Source organism: Myxocyprinus asiaticus, chromosome 44 (assembly GCF_019703515.2).
Source record: "Myxocyprinus asiaticus isolate MX2 ecotype Aquarium Trade chromosome 44, UBuf_Myxa_2, whole genome shotgun sequence".
Taxonomy (NCBI): domain Eukaryota; kingdom Metazoa; phylum Chordata; class Actinopteri; order Cypriniformes; family Catostomidae; genus Myxocyprinus; species Myxocyprinus asiaticus.
The window spans coordinates 18,685,426-18,711,275 of NC_059387.1; the positions used below are offsets into that span (position 1 = coordinate 18,685,426).

General features: G+C 39.1%; 3 protein-coding genes across 5 annotated transcripts; 2 read left to right on the forward strand and 1 right to left on the reverse strand.

The window, feature by feature from the left end:
- Positions 1-1,179: 1,179 nt before the first annotated feature.
- On the forward strand, positions 1,180-13,949 carry eif2s3 (eukaryotic translation initiation factor 2, subunit 3 gamma). Its single transcript, XM_051687075.1, has 12 exons — positions 1,180-1,266; positions 1,705-1,768; positions 1,905-2,032; positions 5,330-5,451; positions 8,973-9,067; positions 9,153-9,311; positions 9,978-10,112; positions 10,224-10,318; positions 10,488-10,632; positions 10,744-10,913; positions 12,464-12,636; positions 13,595-13,949. Exons 1-12 carry the CDS (start codon positions 1,198-1,200, stop codon positions 13,656-13,658), a joined length of 1,419 nt encoding a protein of 472 aa, XP_051543035.1. The 5' UTR covers positions 1,180-1,197; the 3' UTR covers positions 13,659-13,949.
- A 1,917-nt stretch (positions 13,950-15,866) lies between these two features.
- Positions 15,867-23,703, forward strand: zfx (zinc finger protein X-linked). 3 transcript variants are annotated; one of them, XM_051686899.1, is made up of 8 exons: positions 15,867-16,201; positions 17,089-17,171; positions 17,292-17,597; positions 18,611-18,763; positions 18,842-18,970; positions 19,068-19,202; positions 20,877-21,020; positions 21,139-23,703. In XM_051686899.1, exons 2-8 carry the CDS (start codon positions 17,105-17,107, stop codon positions 22,374-22,376), a joined length of 2,172 nt encoding a protein of 723 aa, XP_051542859.1. In that variant the 5' UTR covers positions 15,867-16,201; positions 17,089-17,104; the 3' UTR covers positions 22,377-23,703. The 3 variants fall into 3 exon arrangements, with proteins under 3 accessions (XP_051542859.1, XP_051542860.1, XP_051542861.1); XM_051686900.1 differs by lacking the exon at positions 15,867-16,201 and adding an exon at positions 16,674-16,750; XM_051686901.1 differs by lacking the exon at positions 15,867-16,201 and adding an exon at positions 16,794-16,830.
- On the reverse strand, positions 23,404-25,177 carry LOC127434281 (lipocalin-like). Its single transcript, XM_051686904.1, has 6 exons — positions 25,010-25,177; positions 24,675-24,814; positions 24,492-24,571; positions 24,243-24,356; positions 24,036-24,137; positions 23,404-23,924 (listed from the first exon to the last, which is right to left on the reverse strand). Exons 1-6 carry the CDS (start codon positions 25,103-25,105, stop codon positions 23,905-23,907), a joined length of 552 nt encoding a protein of 183 aa, XP_051542864.1. The 5' UTR covers positions 25,106-25,177; the 3' UTR covers positions 23,404-23,904.
- Between the last annotated feature and the right edge of the window lie 673 nt (positions 25,178-25,850).

A 25,850-nucleotide genomic window follows, 5' to 3' on the forward strand; every position in this document is an offset into this window, starting at 1 on the left:
TGGGAACAGTTTAGGAAATGATCATGTTTAGACTGACGACACAATGTGATGTCATACATTACTGAGGACGTATTACTGACACAGTCACAACTCGTAATTGCTGCTCCTGAAGTAACGTGTGAGCTGAGTTGACATTCAAGTCGACACTATCAGCTATGCCCTCACCAACTTGTTAGACAGTAAAAATGGAAGTAGGATATCAGGTTTGAATATCCCACTATACCATCCAGTTATGTGTTTTTTAAATTAACCATGTAATTGAGTAGATAAGTCATTTAACTAAACTTCACAGGTATGTTGGCTGAGCTGTGATGCAGGATAAAGTTGTATAGATAACTACTCATCAAGTGGACCTGGAATCAAATTAGTTTTTTAAAAACATTACCTTACTCAACTACAGTCTGAATGAAATGTTATGTTTTACTATGATTTTGCAGTTATATTTCGAAACGTTGAATTAAAATAAATCCTTTTACAGTTACAATTTCATCCCAAATAGCACACGTACGTCTCCGACATTGCTGTTTTAGATCTTTTCATCTGGAAAGCATTGCATTTTAATTAACATCTGCTAAACATCTTAAAAAGATCAGATTTACAAACATTCTAAATCATAAACGTCTCAAAGACATCTGAGAGAAAACAACACAAAAAAACATAAATACGTCTTCCAGATGTAAACACATATCAAATAGACGTCTGGGTGATGTGCGTGTGCTATCAGTAATATCCTTCACGACTAGGAACACAAAAACTACAAAATGTATGACGTCAAAAACAGAAGACGGACCCTGGTTTCATCCGCATCAATCCAACGTGCGTTCAAGTTTGCAGTCGTTATATTAGGTAAAATATATGCTGTTGGTGATGATTTTCTTTTTAGATCTTAAACTCTTTTCTTAATCCTGGATGTAACGTCGAATCTGCTTTATTTTACCTCATGAGGAACTGCTGGCCTTTTCTAGAAACCGATTGCATCATCCCATGCCTACAGGACGCTTTCAGATTCATGGATTATATTGTAGTATCCTATTTAAATTTGTTATACAGTGTAACGGGGGAACTATAGGATATAATATATAGGTATATACACAATACTTAAAAAATTTATAAAACGAGTTATGGTTTAATGACAAATGTATTTGTAAAAATGGTCAGGCACTTGCTCGGTCATACTTTCATTCCTTTTCTTTCAAGATGGCGGGCGACGAGTCTGGAACAACGTTGGGTCAGCCTCATCTTTCTAAACAAGACCTCAGTACACTAGTAAGTCTTCATGTTTTGTTAATTTATCGAATGTAATATGTTCTGTTGGTACTGGCTTTATCGCCAGTTCGAGTCTAGTGATTTTGTGCTCACCGGTGAAAGCTCACCACATGATTCATTCGGGGATGAAGAAGGACCCCGTGTAGAGAATATGTGAAAATATTGTAAAAACAACCGCTGTTTGCCATAACCTCGGTGTCAGTCTGTCCAACATAGTTCTAACAGTGAAAACAGGCATACTTGTGTACCGGTCTTAACATACGGGGAGTGTGTATGGTGATTGCAAAAAGAGAAATAGGTCTGTCAGCTGATTTTCATTGAACAAACTAATTGTTTCTTCTCAAGTTTTTTGTTTTAAGTTTAATTCGACAGTTGACCATACTTGGATTATACTGTAGTTAACAATAACAGTAGTTAACAATTTGCCTTGCTTGACAGGATGTGAGCAAATTGACTCCTCTCTCGCCAGAGATCATCAGCAGACAAGCCACAATAAACATAGGTGAGAGTTCTTTGAATTGTTTTCTGTAAGATGTGCTTGTTACATTTGTGCACAGTGTATACAAAGTCTTTATACACAACTGTCACAAACTGTCAAAAATCTTTCATATGAGGAAACCCACAACTTCTGTCTATAGGAACTATTGGTCATGTAGCCCATGGGAAATCCACAGTGGTGAAAGCAATCTCTGGAGTTCACACTGTCAGATTCAAAAATGAGCTGGAGAGAAACATTACAATCAAGTTGGGTTATGCTAATGCAAAGGTAAGACATTTTCACTAAGGTAATGATGATTGCAAGCTACAATCTAAATCAAAAGCTAGAAATACCATTATTTGATTCAATTAAAGCTTGCTGAAGCAAATTACATCTTACCTCATTGAAAACTTTCCCACATTCGATTGTTTTCTCAAAGATAAGTTGTTACAAGTCATTAGCTGCGTTTCCATCCACATTTTTATGCACTTTTGTGATAGTGCATTAAAACTGCTGGATGGAACATTAAGATCCAGATAAAATCTCTAAAATGTGCTTTAAAAACTTGAGGTGGATAAAAATGTTTTTTTTATTTGATAAGAAGAAATGTGCGTAAGCTATGATAGAAACACAATTAGCAAATAAACTTACTGAATTTATTAGGAAAACAAGATCTGTCAAAAAAGTAATGTGACTGAACAACTCGTTCATAACTGGAATAACTGAGCAGACCAATCATCGCATGTGGCTCTGGTCGTCCTGAAATAATGGTGTCCTGAAAATATAAAGCCTGCAAAGAGTTTGCAGAGTAAATAAGTTGAATACAAACTTGAACTGTGCTGAAGAGCAGGTTTATTGACACTTTTGATAAATATCTTATAGATCCGCACTAGTGATGCACCGAAATGTATTTTTTACCGAAACGGGAATTCAGGTTTTCATTTAGCATTATGTGGCAATATGTTTAAATTAATTTAGTCATGAATTTTGCTTCTGAGCTTATCAATGAAGAAATTACTAAAAACAAATACAGTACAACGGTGAAAGTGGATTTTATTTCGGAACACTGTGCACGTCATTACAGTTTTAATTATTTGGGCCTCAAATATCAAATAAAACTCAAAAAATAGATATATTTATCTATTTTAAAATACATTTAATATAAATAAATTTGCCTTTCTTTTTATGTCCTATGAATGTCTTTCCACTACCTTGTGAACAAAGAATACACTGATAATATTTGAAGGCCTTACAAGACTAAACAAAAAAACTGAGTTGGGTAAACTCACAGGTATCACTGGCCTTTTAGGTAGCCTAATAACTCAATGTTCTACTTCTTCAGGAAAAGTGTCAGGTTCTTCTTCAGAAACAGTAACTTCTCTGCTTTCTCACAGGAGAGGCAGTTCCTTTTCTCATCAATGACATGAGATGCTGCACTAAACAGTCTCTCACTGTCTACACTTGTGCCATCCGTGCCAAGTGGGGCCTTTTTGAACATAGGAGAAGTCTCTGTGTTGTGCGCACCGTATCCATTATCCTCAGCTGGCAGTCTACGGAGTCTCATGTCTTTGGTCTCCATCAAATCAGTTTCAGTTTCGATCATTTTGCGTGCCCGCTGCTTTATACCAGAATCAAAGTAATGATCTTTGTATCGCGGGTCAAGTACAGTAACGATGCAGTACAAGAGTTTGGATTCCGTCTGCTGACAGCCTCCAAGAGTGTGTGTTTCACCATTTTTACTCTGTGGTCTGTTTCAGCCTCTTTGCTCAGCAGACGCTTTAGTGCCATAACTAAGGGGATGACTTCAGCAACAGGTGCTTCGGATGAGCTTATCTCCTTTGTTAACTGCTCAAAGGGGGCAAGAATGGAGATGACATTTTCAATCAACGCCCATTGGTGGGAACTGTACTGTGCGGGCAGACCATAATCAGCTACGTATGCAACCAGGACTGTCTTTTGCTCAAATAGGCTTTCCAGCATATAATATGTACTATTCCATCTCGTGGTGACATCTTGCTAAAGCCTTTTTGTCGGCAATCCCAACTGTTTTTGAAAATCTGCTAAGCGCGAGTATGCAAGAGGAGAATGTTTGAAGTGGCCCACAATTTTTCTCCCTGTAGCTATCACATCTACTATACTGCACTGACTCAGCACTCCCTTGTTGACGGCTAACTGAAGAGTATGTGCCATGCAGGGCAGGCTCTTCAGATCGAGGTCCTCCATAGCTTTCACCATGTTCCATGCATTGTCCCTGAGTATGACATGCACATTTGATTGATCAATTTGTCAAGTTTGTAGCATACTGCAAAATGCCTCTGAAATGGCTGCTGCTGATTTTGACCCTCCCAAACTCATGTGCGTGAAGCAGAACCTTCTGCAATTTGAAATCGTTGTCTAGCCATTGAGCTGTTAGACTTAGCATACTAGTGGGGCTGAGGTCTGAGCTCTAAATGTCAGTAGTAAAACTAATGGCTGGGATGTCTGCAGTCAGGAGCTCCTGGATGTGATTTGCAACAACGCCATACATTTCTGGCAGACACACATCTGAGAAATAACGTCTACTTGGAATTGTATAACGAGGCTCAATGTGTTCCAGCAACTTGCGAAACCCTATGTTTTCGACTACTGAGAAGGGCTGATCATCCAACGTAATAAATTCCATTATTTTCTTAGTGATGCCTTCTGCTTTGTCGTTGGTAATTTTTTTTTTTCCTTTTCAAAAACATCAGCTACGGATGGAGTCGGTGTGCTGGGACCAGGCAGATTTTTCTTTGCCATTGTTGTTTAGGTGAACTCGGTATGCTGTTCAAGGTGTCGTGTTCTCAGGTGATAAATCAAACTGGTCATACTAAAGTTCTTTGGCAACGAGACACCTCTTGAAATTTCAGCCGAATAAATTTTACATATTACTAATTTAGCATCCTTTTTGGTCACGGTGACATGCATCCACACTGCAGACATGTTTACCTGTTGTAGCTTAACCATGTTGTGAAATACGCTGACACTGTCAAAACGCGTCATCGGAGAAGCACTAATTAAACGTCACAGTTTTGGTCAATGGTTTCGGCCCTCAAACTATTTCGGCCGAAACTGAAAATTCATTTTGCTGTTTCGGCCGAATATTTTCAGTTGCCGAAATTTCGGAGCATCCCTAATCCGCACAGTAAAAGTTGGAGGAGTGCACACATGTAGTGCTCCCAGAACTGTGTGACACGCTGTCACTCCCAGACATGAGACAAAGTTCTTAAGAGTGTTTAGTCTGGTGCTCTAAACCGGCAGTATTTTATTAAAAAAGTGTTTCCATGGCTACCATTTATCAGAAAGTGGCAATTTTGTTATTTTGAACACGTGGAATGGAAACGCAGCTTTATCCGCACAGTGTTTTTATGATGCAGTGTTTTGCAATTTGAATAAAAACATAGCTACTGTTCTGAACAAGAAGACAGTATTTGTTTCCAGCATTTGTGGCTCATGAACATATTGACTGACAGATTTTGCTCTTGCCGCTAACGATTTTTTAAAATGTTATTATCTTCTGCTTATGGTGACACAAGTTATATCTTTTCTTTTTTTTTTTTTTTTTAGGTATATAAATTGCATGACCCAAGTTGTCCACGGCCAGAATGTTACAGGTCATGTGGCAGCAGCACACCTGATGAGTTCCCCACAGACATTCCTGGCACCAAAGGCAACTTCAAATTAGTCCGGTATGCTCAAGTTTTTATATATGTTTTTTATATTTTATATTAGATACATAATGTAAGTGCTGACTTGTACTTTGACTGTCAGTAAGTGAATATTCTGTGGTGTTTGGGGGTTTCTTTTTATTTTCCTGTTGTTTTAGTGTTTGTCAGCGATTAGGACTCTTTTACATAAAATGAACTGGCTTTATGTGTGTTATCTATAATGGTGTCAGTGACCACGTTTACATCTGGTATTAAGATGTGTTTTTTGTGATCCAATCACAAGTGGTCAGTGCTAAATGCAGGTGGAAATGCTAATCCATCCTGAATGCATCCCAGACAGGAGTGAAGCGCCACCCCTCACCTGTCAATCAACCACTGTGTTAAAACAAGAGTGTAAACTTTGCTGGTTATGTGTGGCTTTAAAGGAGATAATCATCAGATCGGAAATTTGAAAAAGCGTAGACGTAGAGAAGAATGAGAACTTCATGGATCTTCAGTTTGTCTGATATCAACATGCAGGTACACAGATGAGAAGCACATACATCTGAAATTCAGGTTAATACAGGTACTCTACTAAATGGACAATTCTGCTAGAAATGTTAGGTTTGTGCTTGGATCAAATATCAGCTGCATCTAGGAGAAACAGTGTGCTGTTTTTCTCTTTGGCGGTTTATTATCATGCAGTAGCACACTGACATAGTGATTGATATATATCGTCATGAAATCAGAGAGCCGCTCCTCGAAATCCGAACACAAGTGGTCACAGGAGACGCATTTGAGAAGCGTGGTAGTACCAGGTGGGAACAGTGTGTCTTGGCTGACCACATGTAATCAGATCACCAAAAACGCATCTTAATACCAGGTGGAAAGAGGGTTAGTAGCAAGTAAGGCTGTCCTGTCACCGTTATAAAATTTGGCTAATGATTAATTGTCTTACTATAAAAAGGTTCGTTCAGTAATTGTTTCCTCATTTAAAAAGTTTTACCTCTAAAGAAATAAATAGTAATATTGAAACGGATGCAGTGTTTCCCCAAGGATTGTATTCAGCAGTGGTGCTGTTGTGTGCACTTCCACAAACCCGCAACGCCGGACCTGTATTAACGTGTATTGGTCAAGGAATAGCTTAAAACAGGGGTGTTAAACTCAATTTCAGCCTGGGCCACATCAGGGTTTATTTGTGCTCTAAAAGGGCCCTTTGAAAATGTGGCACCTGCTTTGGTCAGATCAAATCAAATCACTTTTATTGTCACACAACCATATATACAAGTGCAATAGTGGGTGAAAGTCTTGGGTGCAGTTCCGAGCAACATAGCAGTCATGACAGTGATGAGACATATACCAATTTACAATAAATGGTAGCACCCATGCAAATAATATTACATGTTATGGGCATTGAAATGCACATTTGTCAGTACAGCATTGATTTTGAGGTTGGGATGCATCTGTGGAAAAAATGTACACCCAGTTTTTATATGGCTAAATTGAAATATTCTGACAATGTGTCTAGTTGGGTCTTCTTTACAGGTTCTTTTCATCAGGCTCCTACTAATTAAACTACAGCCATGTCTTGGAAAGGCAAACAAAACGGCTTACGTTTACCTACAATCAGAGAACATTACAAGAACACATTTTATACAGTGGAAAACTGATAGCTTGGTCCATAATAATTATGAAAATTTACCATAGTCCTTCCATAATACCCATAGTTTTAACAAAGATATTTGTAATAAGTTCATATTAACCAAAGGTAAAACCATTCATGGCTCCTCACTACCATGATTAGTAACTATGGTTTCTATATAAACAACTATGTCATTTTTGTAATGAAAAAACAGAAGTCTAAATACATTTAGAAACTTTTTCTGCCACGACTACCGTAGTTAATACAGTAGTGTTACTACAGTAAATCCATGGTACATTTTTTTAAGTGTTGTGATTTGAATTGAAAAGCCTTCTAATTTATGTTTTCTCCTGTTTTCTTTGTGTCATTTAGAATGTGGGGGCTGTTTGTTTCATCACTGAGACAGAAGAATTTTGCAACAGACAGTTCTGTACTGCATTCAAATGGGTTTCGCAATCCCCGCCGCGCATCTCATGTTCACAAGCGCATTTAAAATAGTCTGTTCGGTTGAGACCAGTCCATGGATTACTGCACCAGCTCTGCCCTCGTGCTGCTATGATTAAGCTGTGTTGATAATTGACCCTTGTAGCGCTGTTTCATTTAACTTTTGAAGCGAGCAAAATGTGTTCCAAAACATACAGTTGACAGGGAAAGGGTCATTAATATTCACAAGGAAAATGTTAACTGATTGTTCAGTGAAACATTGCAATCACCTGCCGTCCTACTTATCAGAAATGAGCTCGTGGGCCACAAGAACTGAACTGAGTTTGACACGTGTGTTATGCGGTTACATCACTGTGAGCACGTTGCGTGCATGTGTGTGGTGGGGTCTCTTTCGCAGGGAAATCCCAAAAGTGGCGCCGCTGCAAAATGCATATATGAAATCATGACCATTCATGTGAGATGAAGAGTTAAGTTATATCAGTAACCTATAAAAGCTCTTTTATTCTACATGGGGCAGGGGCACCTCATGGGGGCAGCCATGTTAGGATCACATGACCAGCTGAATACTACTACTCTAATCTTAGTAACTACTCTGTTATTGGACACTTTCATTCATGGATTAAATTAATCCATAGTGGCATAGTGAATTTCTACAGTGGCACTGGTAACTGAAAACTACTGTGTTTGAATGATGTAGCTTCCAGGCCGCTAGGTGTCACTATAAGCCAATGTCACAAGTCACTACAACATCAAAAAAATTATTTAGTGCACCTTTAAGGGGTATGTGTGCTTAAGTAGTCATTTATTCATATTTAACTTGGAATCATGAAATAAAGTAGCGATGTATAATTTCCTTTTAAGGCTTTGAAAAAGTAGAATGGCATGAAATTTTTCTCCCCAATTTGGAATGCCCAATTCCGACTACTTAGTAGGTCCTCGTGGTGGCGCAGTTACTCACCTCAATCCGGGTGGTGGAGGACAAGTCTCAGTTGCCTCTGCTTCTGAGACCGTCAATCCACGCATCTTATCACGCAGCTCGTTGTGCATGACACCGTGGAGACTCGCAGCATGTGGAGGCTCATACTATTCTCCATAATCCACAGCACGCACAATTTACCACACACCCCACTGAGAGCGAGAACCACTAATCATGACCACGAGGAGGTTGCCCTATGTGACTCTACCCTCCCTAGCAACCGGGCCAATTTGGTTGTTTAGGAGACCTGGCTGGAGTCACTCAGCACGCCATGGATTCAAACTCGCGACTCCAGTGGTGGTAGTCAGCGTCAATATTCGCTGAGCTACCCAGGCCCTCATAATATTTAAATATTCAAATATTTCCAAATAGGGAAGTGTTATTTGTTTTATTGGGTCCTTCTGAATTCAGTTTTCATATTCAGTCCATACTGTGGGATTATAGTTATCAAGTTAGCGAGCGTTGTTTTTCCAGATGTCCTGATTTTTATTTCTACATTAGGCATGTCTCATTTGTGGATTGCCCGGGTCACGACATCTTGATGGCCACCATGTTAAACGGTGCTGCTGTAATGGATGCTGCACTACTCTTAATCGGTGAGTATTTACCTCACAACCAATAGCTGTGGCAACCTCTAACTTGCAAAAAATGACCACTCCTGTGACTTATGTGCCCCTACAGCTGGTAATGAATCCTGTCCTCAGCCACAGACGTCAGAGCATTTGGCAGCCATTGAGATCATGAAGCTGAAGCACATACTAATCCTGCAGAATAAAATCGATTTGGTGAAAGAGAGTCAGGCCAAAGAGCAGTATGAGCAGATCCTGGCTTTTGTTCAGGGTAAGTGTTTTAAGTATGATGCTCATCTGAAAAGTGACTTTGTTTGCAGATATTTTACTGTATGTTGCTTTAGATAAAAAAAAAAAAGGTCATTTTTGCAAGCTACACTCTGAATCAGAAGCTTAAGCTTGCTAAAGCAAAATACAGCTTCCCTGTTTAGATAAAAAAAAAAAAAATATATATATATATATATATATATATATATATATATATATATATATAATTTAAGAGAGGCTGTCACAAGACATTGATTTTTGTAGTAAAGTAATGTGAAGTGTTTGTGTCTGGCAGTTCTGGTGCATGAACACCATTGACACAGCAACTTTGACATTGTGACATGCATCACAGTGTGGATCATATCGTGAGGTAGTCACAATACCCAGCTCTACTGAGACTTTCAAGATTCAAAAAGACAAAGTATAATAATAGTACTCCATACAACTTGTGTGCTATATTCAAAGTCTTCTAAAGTCGTTTGATAGGATAGGGTGAAGAACTGACCCAAATTTGAGTTGCTATTCACTGACAGTCTTGTCTTCCGTCTGAGCAGATCCATGACATGATGCATGACAACAGTCATTTTATTTTATTTTATTTTTTTGTGAACTATCCCTTTAAGTGCATATACAAGTTCCTTTTTGTAGGAATTTTACTAATTTCTTCCAGGCACAGTAGCAGAAGGAGCTCCAATAATCCCAATCTCAGCCCAGCTAAAGTACAACATTGAGGTTGTCTGCGAGTACATTGTAAATAAGATCCCTGTGCCTATCCGCGACTTCACCTCTGAGCCTCGACTTATTGGTAAGAGACAGTTTTTATTTGAATAATACTTGATGGAATAAGTTAAATTAATTTGCCAGTTGAAATGAGTGATTGCCTGATTTTTTTTTTTTTTTTTTCCTCTCCCCACAGTAATCAGGTCATTTGATGTCAATAAGCCTGGCTGTGAGGTAGATGATCTGAAAGGTGGTGTAGCTGGAGGAAGTATTCTCAAAGGAGTACTGAAGGTAACATCATCTGATTGTTACTTGTTTGATCCAAATTTAACCGATGCAAAGCTTTTTAATGTCTCACTATTACTGAACCACTTGCAGTGTAAGAAAACAAACTACTCCTTTACTGTTGCTATTCTTGTTCCTTTTTCATGCTGTTTGCCTGTGTTTATTTTGGTTCAAGGTGGGACAGGAGATTGAGGTCAGACCAGGTATTGTTTCCAAGGACCATGAAGGGAAGTTAATGTGCAAACCTATCTTCTCCAAAATCGTCTCGCTGTTTGCCGAACACAATGACCTCCAGTATGCTGCACCTGGTGGCCTTATTGGTATGCAGATTTTTTTCGTGACTGACTTTAGATTTTGTGTGCAACGGTGTGTGTCATTGGTGTAACTGAAGCATACAATCTAATGTTAGTAGTATACATTTTCTGTTGCAGGTGTTGGCACCAAAATTGACCCTACACTGTGCAGAGCGGATCGTATGGTGGGACAGGTCCTCGGTGCTGTGGGGGCTCTCCCTGAGATCTTCACAGAGCTTGAGATCTCCTACTTCCTTTTAAGAAGGCTGCTCGGTGTGCGCACTGAGGGTGACAAGAAAGCAGCTAAGGTGAATATTTGAACTAGGTGTAAATAGCACTAGCTATGTGCACTCCAATGATCTGGTGGAAACACAGAAATGTAAGACAAACTGCGCACCTAGTGCTACAGCTGTGGTGTGGGGTGTAACGACGGTGTGAGTGTTTTTTTTTTTTTTTTTTTTTTTTTTGTGCAGACCACCTCGGTTCAAATCTGCCTTTTTGCCCTACTTTTTCCCCATCCTGTTTCCTGTCTCAATTCCGAATATTTGCTTTAATACTACTTATAATAATAAATAAAAATGAAAAAAGTTTGATTTTTCTCGCAGTGATTTGGTCAGTGATTGTCAGGTAGTTGAGAGAGTTTGATCCGGATAAAATTAACCATGGTTTTACAATAGTAATATTGTAGTAACCATGTTTTTTGGGGGGAGGATATAGTTTTAATACAATTAACCATGGTGTTCCTAGAGTAATATGGTGTTAATATAGTAACCATGTTTAATTTTGTGGTTACATTGATTTTACCACAAAATCCCATAGTGATACTATGTTTACTGTAGTAAAACCATGGTTAATTTTTTTAAAGTAATGTTAGGTTTAGGGGTGGGGATTGGTGTAGGGTGTCTGTTTGACTCTAAATAATAAATACAATAAACAGGATGCAGTGATGCCCCTGATGTTAGTATTTGATTAGGGGTACAAATAGCATCTAACACTATTTGCACTTAGTGAAACCTCTGCCTAATATTATCTAGTGTAATTGTGTGTTGTTGTTTTTTGGCAAACTGTAATTGTCAATTCCTCACATAGAAAATAATTTTTACTTTCTTTGTAAACCACCATCAGCTAATACCACAGTCTTTCATATGCTGATCAATATTCTATCACAGGCATGCCTCTGCTGCTCTCCCCTTTTTAATGGCTTATAATTTAAGGTGCACTCAGTAATTTTTTCCCTATTAAAAAGTTTTACTCCTGAAGAAATGAATTGTAATTTTGAAACATATGTATAAAATCATGAGCACTCACTTGAGATGAGGACCCCAGTCATATCACTAACCTTATAAAAGCTGTTTTATTCTACATGGGGCAGGGGTGCCCTCATGGGGGCTACCATTTTAGAATCACATGACCAGCTGAATACTACTCAATCTCAGTAACCGGCTTGTTATTGGACACTTCCACTCTTGGATTAAATGAATCATGACCGACTGTGAATTGTGAATTTCTACAATGGCATTTGTCACTGAAAACTAATGATTTTGAATGATGCTGCATCCACACCACTAGGTATTGCTGTAAGTCCAAGATGACACGAATAAAAAGTTACTGAGTGCACCTTTAATTATCTTGCCAAAATAAAAAATCTTAATAAAATAAGACATCCAGTCATTTAACATCTAAAATCATTGTAATTTGTGGAGAAAATTAAAAGTATGCATGCCTGATTTAATTTTTCTCTGAAAATCATTCTGAAATATTGTACTAGCACAGGATAAACACAAATATTTAAGCATTTCTACAGCATGCCCATTTTTGAATGTGATTACAGTCTTTAATTTTGTTGTTTTGATTATAGGTTCAGAAGTTGTCAAGGAATGAGGTGCTGATGGTAAACATTGGCTCATTGTCGACAGGAGGCCGTGTAAGTGCAGTGAAAGCTGACTTGGCTAAGATTGTGCTTACCAACCCTGTCTGTACAGAAGTGGGGGAGAAGATCGCCTTGAGTCGCAGAGTGGAAAAACATTGGCGGTGAGGATATTCTAACTCAGTTACCTATGTTTGGGACACCATTACACTTAAAGTCAATTTCATAAAGTCATTTGCCACAAATTTTATGTCCGTAATCTGGCATATTTTCAAATGATACAATATCTTCAATTTAAATAATTGTGGTGGATTTTATCTATCAGTTGATTTGATTCTGAAACGTGAGCATTCCATAGCAGAATGGACTAACGCAGCTTGCTGGGCATTGTCTCTATATAACAGGTGGTTGGAGGGGAGGGTTTGAAAAAATAAAGAGGGCTTGGTGACATTTTGATGAAATTGATGAGACTTTTTTTTATTATTATTATTATTTGCAGTGATGAAAAGTGCACAGTAAGACAAGGATCATGCATTGAGAAATTAAATAGAAAATAAATGTTGACTTTTCTGAAAAGTCACAGTTGTAGATTTTCCATGTTTCATTAATAAATGTGGATTATTCGGGGCTTAGGTAGCTCAGCGAGTATTGACGCTGACTACCACCCCTGGAGTCACGAGTTCGAATCCAGGGTGTGCTGAGTGACTCCAGCCAGGTCTCCTAAACAACCAAATTGGCCCGGTTGTTAGGGAGGGTTGATTCACTTAGGGTAACCTCCTCGTGGTCGCGATTAGTGGTTCTCGCTCTCAGCGGGGCGTGTGGTAGATTGTGCGTGGATCGCGGAGAGTAGCTTGAGCCTCCACGTGCGGAGTCTCCGCGGTGTCATGCACAGCGATCCACGTGATAAAATGAGCGGATTGACGGTCTCGGAAGCGGAGGCAACTGAGACTTGTCCTCTGCCACCTGGATTGAGGTGAGTGACTGTGCCACCACAGGGACCTACTAAGTAGTGGGAAATGGGCATTCCAAATTGGGGAGAAAAGGGGATAAAAATTTAAATGAATAAATAAATAAAAATGTGGATTATTCAACTGTTATTTATCTTTTCCTTCTCTTCCTTAGTTTGATCGGCTGGGGGCAAATAAGGAGAGGTGTGACTATCACACCTACAGTTGACGATGATTGAGGATCTACCACATTCTGTCAATGGCCCAAACTGTCGCTCCGCCGGACAAAATTAAACCATTTTCACACACACACCTGTGCACGGGCCAGCATGTTTCATTGTCAGCGCAGAGTGAGGTGGAAAGGCCCTTTTTGAGTGGAACGCACTGGCCCTGCATTTTAAGATGTTCACTATCCTCTGTGGAAGGATTGGTGTGATTTATATATGAGAAATCCAATGAAAACATAATTCCTTGGCTTTGTCATTTGTCAACATCTTTCAGTGATGACTAATAAAAGATTTTGGATCAAACCATTGGTGTGAGGATTGTGCTGTTTGTTTTGTGAAAATGGCAAGTAAAGGGGATTGCCTATAACTTGCATCAGTCGCAAGATTTAATTGTGCTTTCCCATCAAAATCTCGTTAACAAAAACAATGTTTGCAAAGCTGAGAGTTAATTGGTTTTTACAGGAAAACTTGAACAAGCTTCTGAAATTAGGCCAGCTTCTTAAACCCAGGCCAAGTAGTAAACATGCCCTCAAAAAAATTTTTTTTTCTTCATCCAAGATTAATATTTGTCTCTAGGGACATGGGAAAACTTGGGTCTTTGAAAAGTTGCCAGGAGCACTTCACAATAAGGTTCCATTTGTTAATATTATTGAATGCATTAGCTGAACAAACAATGAACAATATATTTTTACAGCATTTAATTTTATGTTAATGTTAATAAAAAAAAAATGTGTTCACTGTTTCATGCTAGTTCATAGTGCATTAACTAATGTTAACAAATACAACTTTTGATTTTGAAATGTATCAGTAAATGTTGAAATTAACATTAACCAAGATTAATAAATGCTGTAAAAATATTGTTCATTGTTAGTTCAAGTTGACTAATGTTGTCAAAGGGTTAGTTGACCCAAAAATGAAAATTATCTCATTTATTCACCCTCATGTCATCCCAGATGTGTATGATTTTCTTTCTTTAACTGAATACAAAGATTTTTGGAAGAATATCTCAGCTCTGGTAGTCTTCACATTGCAAGTGAATGGTAAAGCTAAAAACATCACATAAAGCGAGCATAAAAGTAATCCAGAAGACTCCAGTGGTTAAATCCATGTTTTCAGAAGCATTATGATAGGTGTGGGTGAGAAACAGATGAATATTTAAGTCCTTTTTTTACTATAAATCACCTTTAACCAACCCCAACAAGTAGGTGGCTGAATGTGAAAGTTTAGATTTATAGTAAAAAAAAGAATTGTAAATATTATTTTAATATTTAAGATAATTTATAGTAAATATTGATCTGTTAATCACCCACACCTATCATAATGCTTCAAAAGACATGGATTTAACCACTGGAGTCTAAGGGATTACTTTTATGCTGACTTTGTGCTTTTTGGACTTTCTGAGTTCTGGTCACCATTTACTTGATTTGTATGGACCGACAGAGCTGAGAAATTCTTCTAAAACACTTGATTTGTGTTCAGCAGAAGAAAGTAAGTTATACACATCTGGGATGGCATGAGGGTGAGTAAATGATGAGAGAATTTTCATTTTTGAGTGAACTATCCCTTTAACAAATGGAACCTTATTGTAAAGTGTTGCCTAATAATAATCTCCCAAAGGTGGGGTTGGACACGTCTGCCAATGTTACATTGGTCGAATTCAAATGTTAAAATGTAAAATTCCGAACAAGTACAAAGTCACGTTCTTAAGGTTGTAAGCATGTAATAACAGTTCTTTGCTGCTTATGAATCGGCAGCTGTGTGTAACACTTTAATAAGGATTGGCAGCATTAGACCTTATTTGAGTTTAATAACCTAAATGCCAGTGTTTAACGGTGTCAGTGAAAATCACGCAGCTCTGCAAGTCTATTCAATGAGTATGTTTTAGGAAAAACGTCAATGAATGTCAATAAAATACCTGGTCACTGGCCGTTTTAAGAATACGTTTTGTGAATGGGCTACTCAGCTACTCACTGTGTATGTATGTGTGTATATGTATATATATATATATATATATATATATATATATATATATATATATATATATATATATATATGTGTGTGTGTGTGTACACACACACACAAATTCTCAAGTATAAATCTATAACTGGCTAATCTCCCAACCTCGCAAATCATACAGCATTACATCAATCGCACCACAACAAATCAAACACCACAAATATTATTTACAACTAGCGGGGGGGGGATCATTACTCTGCACAATGCAGCCCAGCTTTAATATCGCCAGAGCGCTTAAAAATAGAATTTGCGGGCCTGCCATAAACAGCCGGACGGCGGCCACCCATTTGAGACTCCTTCCGCATTTTCCTGCGGCTCTGATGCAGTGACGTGCGCCTCTGAAGGCGGTGTAAGCGCCGGCGGAGCTGGAGGCTGCAGCGCCTCGGAGCGCATCGGCCCCTCCCCTCCGCGCTCTGCAGCGGCCCGCCCTACTCACTCAAGAGCCCCGTCTGCTCTCTGCCCGAGTCTGGGGGTGGGGGTAGGAAACCCGTTCGGCCTTGGAAATCCGTGGAAACAAAACAAAATAAACAATCCAACAGGTAGGCCGCCATGTTTAACCATATCTGAAGTGGAAAGCCTTATGTTTGTAAGGTTTGAATGTGATGCGATGTTTTGAGTACGTTTGAGTGGAAGTAAAATGTGCGTGTTCATGTATTTATCGGTTTGTAGGATTACTGCAGTTGTAATGGCGTGTAGGCCTGTTAGCAGCGAGCCGCGGCCTTCGAAGGCCTCAACTAGGCCGCGGAGACGGGACTTCAGACGTAACTGAATTGAAGGACTTGTTTATTCGCACTTTCGCAGTGTTTTCGTTTGCATATGGATTTCACAAACTTTAAAACACGTCGCAGATTATAATGAGCGTAATAGTTTTGGCAATGGAGTATATATATATATATATATATATATATATGTATGAGACTTGTTGAATTATTTTAATTTATTCAAAATGGCAATGGGCGCGGGAAGGGGGCGTGTCGAGTGTTTTATAACAGTGGGCGTGGTTATAGCGTCTTTTCCGTCAATGACTTGTGAAAGGGAACGCGACTTCTCACTGACTGTCACATTGTAAACAGATGAGAATAGCAACAGTAAACAAGTTAAAAGTATCAAATTATAGCATACATGGTAGTCTACAGTAGCATGAATAATACCATAATTATTTTATAAAGCAAGTTGTCGCATTATAAGTTATATTCTGTGATGTTGTCTGCTCTTGTTTCTTTGTTTCCCTATTGAGTAATTTTGTTTGTTCCCTTTATCTTTATTGTATCTGAATGTGTTGTCCATTAATAATTCTGACAGATTAATAGATCAAGCTCTTTATCATTCTGTATTACTGTAAATCTTGCACTGATCAGACTCTTTCATCTTATGTCTAGTTTTATTTCCTTCTGAATTTTGCACCTGCATGACTTGTATTATGCAGATGACAGGTGGAGACAATGGATGAAGATGTAACCACACTCTCTTTCCATTCCCATGAGCCCAAAATCATATTCCATGGGACAGGTAATGAAACTATGACCATGCTGAAGTCTGTTGGATTGTTGTTTTTTTTTTTAATTGATTGGATTAAATGTGTGAGTTGTCTGTTTTTTTTGTTTGGTTTTTTTTTTTAATATGATTTAGAGGAGGATGAGGTGGTGGTAGAACTGCAGGAATCAGTTCTCGTGTCTGATGTGGAGGGTGAGAAGATTGCGGTGCATGGCCTAGCTCCAGAGGAGCTGATTATCCAGGAAGCCATCGAGGATGTGGTGGCAGAGTATGTGCCATGTACAGATGAGGAGGAAGGGCTTGGCTCCATTGCTGTTGAGACCTGTGTGATGTCACCTGACAATGTGGTTCTGGAGGATGAAGGACTTCAGGTTGATGTGGTAACCGATGCTCAGGAACAGGAGGATCCCGACACCTGTGGAGACTACCTCATGATCTCTTGTGAGTGGGATTATCCATCGAGCGTGGAACTTTACACATTGCAAATCATTATTCAGAACCAAACATCCATTGGTTACAAAAACAAACAAAAGAGTATAAACTCCTTTTTTTTATTGGGGTAAAAGTGATTAACTGTTTAAGAAAAACCTGAAAACACATCTAGATTTTTCATGTACAATTTTCTTTTTGATTTACATGCTTTTCTTGCATAATCAGTTTATTGAGTTGCATGTAAAGCATGAAAATGGGTTTTTTAAATGAGCCCAGTTTTGATAGTTATCAGTGATTTGTTGGACATCTAATCATAAGCTATGTTTCCATCCAAGTTGCGATTTTAAATTTTTTGCAAAAACCATAATATCGCAAAAATAATGTGTAAATAAAGAAGCATTTCCATCCCATGTGTTCAAAAGAACAAAATAGTCACTTCTGGATAAATTGTAGCCACTGTGGCTCTTTTATTAATAAAATACTCATGATTTAGAGCACACAGACAAAACATTCTGAAGAATTTTGTCTCATGTCTGGGAGTGACAGCGTGTCACTTGGAGCACTATATGTGTGCGTTCCTCCTTCCTTTACCCTGCAGATCTAGAAGATATTTTTCAAAGATGTCAATAAACCTGCTCTTCAGCACAGTTCAAGTTTGTATTCCACTTACTTGCTCTTCAAACTCTTTGCGGGCTTTGGATTCTTACCGTTATTTCATGATGACAAGAGCAAAATGCGATGCAGTGATTGCTCCGCTCGTTAGTTCAGTTATGAACGAGTTGTTCAGTCGCATGACTTTTTTGATACACATCTTGTATTCCTAATAAATTCAATAGGAGCTTATTCGGTAATGTGTTTCCATCATAGTTTATTCACATTTCTTCTTATCGAATAAAAAATGTATCCACCTCAAGCGACCTCAGATGTTTTTATTTGATTTTGGGATACACATTTTTTATTAAACAATTCGTGGATGGAAACCCAGCTATACTCACCATCTGTCTGACATGGCTTTATTTTAGTGGATGAAGCTGGAAAGGTGGTTTCAGATGAGGATGCTAAAGTCACCATTGAGAGCAGTTTAGAAGACCCGGAGGATGTGGAGAAGGATGAAGAGGGTCAAGAGGTCATCAAAGTGTACATTATTAAGGCTCATCCTGGGGAGGAGGACTTGGGTAAGTTTCAACTTTAATCAACTTCATTATAGACTTTGTCAAAAAAAATTTATCTGTAATTATTGATGGAATTTGCAGGAGGCACTGTTGACATAGGAGACACTGAGCTTGATGTAGATGAAGGTGTGGAGCTGGCGGATTCCTCTGGAATGCCTATCAGAGAGAAGATGGTGTACGTGTCAATGGATGAAGCCAGTCAAACCCAAGGTGACATCAATGAGTTTTGTTATTGTCAAATTTGATTATGTAGTAGGTGTTTCCCTTGAGTGCCTCTGCTGATACAGTGTGCTCTACCCTCAAACAGATTTGGCTAAAATCACAGATGAAGTCTACATGGAAGTGGTGGTGGGAGGTGAGGACCCTGGAAATGCTCAGCAGATGCTCGATAATGCATCACTCAGCAAAGACTTCATGCCTGTGGCTTGGGCAGCTGCTTATGGTTAGTAATGTATATAAAGCTAACAATTATTTGGCCAAATTAAATCAAGATCTTGACTAATATTGGGCTGAGTGATACAATCCACATTGTGATACATAGCTCACGATTCAACACGTTTTGATGAGCTGCAATAGCATAATTCTCAAAACTCTCCTGCCCCACTGGTATTATATGGGTGCTGCATTGTGTTTATAGAAAATGTCAGATGCACATGAGAGACCCAGCATGTCAGAGAAAAAAAGAATGAATCTGCATGATCATTTTCAATCTCTCTTTTGTGATTTAGCTTCATTTTTGTCCAGTACTGTGGCTCAGCATGTTCAGCAAGTCAGCATGTGTAGTAATTCAGCTGACCCCTAAAAAAATTGCAGTTTCAGCTTATTTAGTCAAACTGCAACTGAAAGAAATGATGCATATATAACTAAAAAATTATTAGTATTGATTTAATATTGTGAAAACTAGAATCTTAATATACACTCACCGACTGACCGCTTTATTAGGTACACCTGTATGCCTACATATTCATGCAATTATCTAATCAGCAAATCGTGTGACAGCTGTGCAAAGCATAAAATCAGGCAGATACAGGTCAGGAGCTTCAGTTAATGTTCACATCAATGAGGAAAAAATGTGATCTCAGTGATTTTGACCATGGCATGATTTTTTTTGTGCTAGACTGACTGATTTGAGTATTTCTGTAACTGCTGATTTCCTGGGATTTTCACGCACAACAGCCTCTAGAGTTTACTCAGAATGGTGGCAAAAAAAAAAACATCCAGTGAGTGGCAGCTCTAAGGACAGAAATGCCTTGTTGATGAGAGAGGTCAGTGGAGAATGGGCATACTGGTTCGAGCTGACAGAAAGGCTACGGTAATTCAGATAACCACTCAAGCTGAGGCTGCAGTGGGAACAGGCTCACCAAAACTGGACAGTTGAAGACTGGAAACACATCACCTGGTCTGATTAATCTGCTGAGGTACACATGGTAGGCCCACTGCAGCCTCCGCTTTCTGTTTGTGGCTAACAGAAGTGGAATCCGACGTGGTCTTCAGCTGATATAGCCCATTCGCCTCAAGGTTCGATGTGTTCTGTATTCTGCTAACTACAATTGTACAGAGTGGTTATCTGAGTTACCGTAGCCTTTCTGTCAGCTCGAACCAGTCTGCCCATTCTCCATTGACCTCTCTCATCAACAAGGCATTTCCGTCCTTAGAGCTGCCACTCACTGGATGTTTTTTTTTTTTTTTTTTTTGCCATCATTCTGAGTAAACTCTAGAGGCTGTTGTGTGTGAAAATCCCAGGAGATCAGCAGTTACAGAAATACTCAAATCAGTCAGTCTGGCACAAAAAAAATCACGCCATAGTCAAAATCACTGAGATCACATTTTTTCCCCATTCTGATGGTTGATGTGAACATTAACTGAAGCTCCTGACCTGTGTCTGCATGATTTTATGCATTGCACTGCTGCCAAATGATTGGCTGATTGGATTTTTGCATGAATAAGTAGGTGTACAGTTTTACCTAATAAAGTGCTCACTGAGTGTATATCGATATGTGATTTTTATCAGCAGATGTTTGTAGAATATTATCAAGATGCTTGTAGATGGTGAATCACAAATGTGTTCCAAAAATATAGCTTCTTTTTGTAACCTTTAAATCTGATGTGATGTCAGGTGAGGAGGAGAGTGAAAGTTGCGAGAACAGAAATGGAGCAGCCAGTGCTCTACTGCATGTTGATGAGTCTGACGTAATTGAGAGGCTCAACCGCCAGCGAAGTAAGAACAAGAGCAAAAAACGTTCCGAACTTCGTCAAACAGGTACTACAGTATCTCTACTGATTTGTTTCCATTTTTTTTTGCTTTGAAACATATTCCCTCTTGTTCTACCTCTATCTGATTCTCTCTGCTTTCTTTCTCTACATGTTTATAACTTCAGCAATCATCATTGGCCCATACGGCCAGCCTCTTACGGTGTACCCCTGTATGCTGTGTGGCAAGAAGTTCAAGTCACGCGGCTTCCTCAAGCGCCACACTAAGAATCACCATCAAGATGTAGTAAATCGAAAGAAGTACCAGTGCACTGACTGTGATTTCACCACTAACAAAAAAGCCAGTCTCCACAACCACATGGAGATCCACACTCTCAGCAGCAAAGCTCCATTTGAGTGTGAGGTGTGTGGTAAAGAGTTCCACCAGCAGGCAGCACTGTTCTCACACCGCCTGCAGCACCACCACCATAGAGAATCCAAGCTGCAGATATCGCCACCCACCACCAAAATGCACCAGTGCAAGTTCTGTGAGTATGAGACAGCAGAGCAAGGACTTCTCAACCGACACCTGCTGGCTGTTCACAGCAAGAATTTCCCACATATCTGTGTGGAATGTGGCAAGGGCTTCCGGCATCCTTCGGAACTGAAGAAACACATGAGGACCCACACTGGCGAGAAGCCTTACTCCTGCCTTTACTGCGACTACAAATCGGCCGACTCTTCCAACTTAAAGACACATATAAAGACCAAGCATAGCAAGGAAATGCCTTACAAGTGTGACCGCTGCTTCCAGACGTTTGCAGAACCTGATGAGTTGCTGCAGCACGGACTGACACATGAGGAAGCCAAAACACACCATTGCACCCACTGTGACCACAAAAGCTCCAATTCCAGTGACTTGAAGCGTCACATCATTTCGGTTCACACCAAAGACTATCCACATAAATGTGAGGTCTGTGGAAAGGGCTTCCACCGGCCGTCTGAGCTTAAGAAGCATTCGGCCGCGCACAAAGCCAAGAAGATGCACCAATGCAGGCATTGCAATTTCAAAATCGCAGATCCGTTCATTCTAAGTCGGCATATTTTGTCAGTGCACACTAAGGAGCAGCAAGCTTTCCCAGACAAAAAGGGTCTTAAGAAGACATTTGGACTTGGAGCTCATGGGGGTAGGAAAATTTTGGGTGGTGCAGGTATGTCCAAGGGCCATAGGGAACGGCGTGTATACCAGTGCCAGTATTGTGACTACAGCACCGGTGATGCGTCTGGCTTCAAGAGACATGTGATCTCCATTCACACCAAAGACTATCCTCATCGCTGTGATTTTTGCTCTAAAGGCTTCCGCAGACCATCTGAGAAGAACCAGCACATCATGCGACATCATAAAGACCTAATGCCTGCTTTGTGAGCTTTGCAATGGCTGCTATAGCAACACCAATCAGAGCCTCAACAGGATCTGGTCCATCCTAGATTTGGGGATGTAGCTGTAGTATTCCAAGCCAAAGCTGATCGCTGGAACGACGGCTAGGGGCTGTTTCAGTTCACAGATGGTGTAGGCATGGTGCATTTGCAAGCAAAAAGAGAGAGGGCCGCTCCACATTAGTCCATGTTATGATCATCACTCTGTTTCTGCTCTTATATAGAGATATGTGGCCACTTTTATGCCTGTTATGCCTTTGTAAATGTTTGGAAATTTGCTCCACATTCATTGCAAGTCTAATCAGAAAAAAACGAACCATTGTTTCACCAGTGTTGCTAGCTTTAGATTAAATCCAGCTCGCATAATTCCTCATGTTAAATCATCAAGGGTGGACACCATATATGCCGTTTGATGTTATGATTATTAAGTTTGAATTATGACTCCTGTATTGCATGTTCTACTTTACACAAACCGCTGCTTAGCAGCTTTGTGGTATGTATGCGCATACAGATACAGCCATTTGGAGAATCTTGGAAGAAGTCAGTAAGCTATGGTAAGAATTATTTATCAAATGGTTTCTTAGCTTCAGATTAGCAGAATTAAAGATTTAAAATTAATTTAAAAATAAAAATGCAATCTATGCCTTGGTTCCTAAAAGCATAAATATCTTGATATTTGTCCACATTGACAATAGTTTGAGAGCAAATCATTTGCCTTTCAGCCCTGATGAGGAAAATCATATAGTTCATGTATGTCTGGTATGTGGTCGGCTGTGGTCTTTTTTGTTTGTTTGTTTGTTTTTCACCCTGAAATTAAAAATGAAATTTTATTTTTTACACAGATACTGAAAATGTATAATTTGGAATGAAATATTCTTAAAGATGTTATGAGTATATTAAATATTTGTAAATACAGAAGTAATAAACAGTATTTTGTGCCCAACATGTTTTTTTTCTTTTTTCTTTATTAATAGATGTTATATGTAAACGGAGAATTTGAATGTAACACACAAACATTTTGTTATTTGTGAAACAGATTTAATTTGACAGCAGTAAACAAAACCATAAAAGAAAAAAAACATCATTTATTTAAAAAAAAATTACAGGTGTGCAATATTGGTCCCAATGCGACAGGAATGATACAGTGTTGTATACAATCAGAAAAACTGGCACGTCAATGCAGCATCATGAAGAATTTATTTATGCATCATTTTGACTAAGTAAAACTATCTGTTTGGTCACCCTAGAATACTTATATTCTGTCCCGGCGGACTACCAAGAATACCGGCTGTTTGAGAGTTTATTTGGAGAAGCAATTTAAATGCAAACTGATGTGACATTATGTGAGCACAACATAAATGTATTTAAGGCACTTAAAAGGAACTGACTCTTGTTTTCATAAAAAGGGAAAGAGACCCAAACCAAGCAGACAGGAAGCCAGCAATTCATGTCTGTATTTTCGGATGAAATGATCAGACCAGCTGAATTTGTCTGTCTTTCTTTGGATGACGAGACACTTAAGGATCTGAGCATTCGTCTGCAAAACAACAGTGAACAGTACAAAGTTAAAGAAAATGTCAACAAAGTTTCTCGCATATTGTAACATTCTCTATTTTAGCAACTTTTGATCAAATCTTTTAAAACGTACTATTTGGTGGCAGAATGGCAATGTTTTCCTCAAGAATACCAGTATCCAAACAGAACTGCCTGAACTTCTCCTTTAAGTCTTCAGTAATTTCTGTGGTGCGGCCTGTGAGCATGGCACAAGATTAGTTATTATTAAGAGTCCATTTCAGCACCTTCTTTATGTGAAAACATTTCAGCTACGTGGAATTTGGACAAAATGTACTCTTACTGTAGAGTTTGTTGAGAACCTCAGAGACATCGTCCTTTGTCTTGATAGTGTGAACGATAGCATACTCATCATATTTGGCATCAACCACACGCATGTCATTGTCATTTTTCCAACCTGACAGATTAAGAAAGAATTCACATTTAAGCCAAAGGAACACATTTGCATTGATAAATTGTGCTACAATAGGGTTGTTAGATATCTGACTGCTAGATTTCAGAGACAGATAAAAGCAAAAGTAGCAAGACTTACGCTGGCTAAAGAAGACAAAGCGTCCTGGAATTTCAGTTTTCTTGGCAAGGTGAGTCATTCTCCAGCAGGAACCATCATCCCTAAGAAAGAAAGGAAGCATTTAGTGTCACTTCTTTGGTCTATATGAGAGTTTAATCATTAGGAGTGACATTCTCCTTTGTAACAGTTCAGCAAGATGCTTACTTCAGATTGGCGTAACTGAGGTCGAGGTCTCCTTCCGCTGTAGGCACCAGCATGGCGGTTCCCACTTTCATGTCTGCCTTGTGACTGACAAACCATTTTGCATTTGTTGCAAAGCCAATGAGGTACCATTTTCCTCCCATCTGAAGAGAACAGAGAGGGAGTACAGAAGCTTTCATTGACTGACTATGAAACATACAGCTAAAACCCAATGATAATACTGAGATACCTGCATAGATACATTTGATTGGTGGCATCAACTATAGTACAATTGCATTCAATATACAGTAATTTAGTAAATATAGCAAACATTCATGGAAACTGTTTCTAGTTTTTACCTTTTCCAGGTCAAAATCAGTCATGGGCATGACTTCAGCTGAAGCGAACACTGCACAGAGCAGAACGCACACCAACTTCAATACGACGTTCGTCATAGCTGCAGAAGTTTAGGGTTCTCTCTCTGTATGCAGTCTGGAGTTTAGAAGAGAAAGCTGGCTGTGCAGGGAGAGGAATGCCAACCCCTGTTTTATCCCTCAGAGTGAGCCCCCCAAACCCTCCTTCCTTGACTCTCAGTCCCTCCCACATCCTCAGCCACAGTAGGAATACTAATTACAGTCCTTACACAACTTGTGCACGTGTGGATTTTTGCAGTTATATGTGGGGGTTTGAGGGCATTTTTGATGCTTTTATTTCAGCCCTGAGGCTGTTGTCTCTGTGTGGCCTTTAGAATGCATGGGAACATGGCTACAGATTAAACTACAGAATAGCCTGATGTTTAGTCCATAATACTATGTGGTGGCATGAATAAAAAAAATATATATATAAAAATGCAATGATTGTGATGATGGTGGTGTTGTGCATAGTATGCAAATCAGCATTTTAAAAGAAACCCCTTTGTGCAGCCTTCGATTGTACATGTCAAGTGTTGCGAAAGTACGTTTCTGTGTTTGAAGCAGATGTTGTTTTTTCATGCGAGAATAATTTCCTTCAGGAGACTTCTTGGAATGTTGGATGTGTATCATGTTTACCCCTTCAGTTGTGTAACCTTGAAAGAGTGGGCAGGCAGAGTTTTGTTTTAAGAGTTACATCACAAGCCACACTAACTTTATCAAGATGACTTTGCCTGGTTTTGTAAGTAAACCTCACAACACTATTTTGTTCGCTTTTTTTAGTTACATA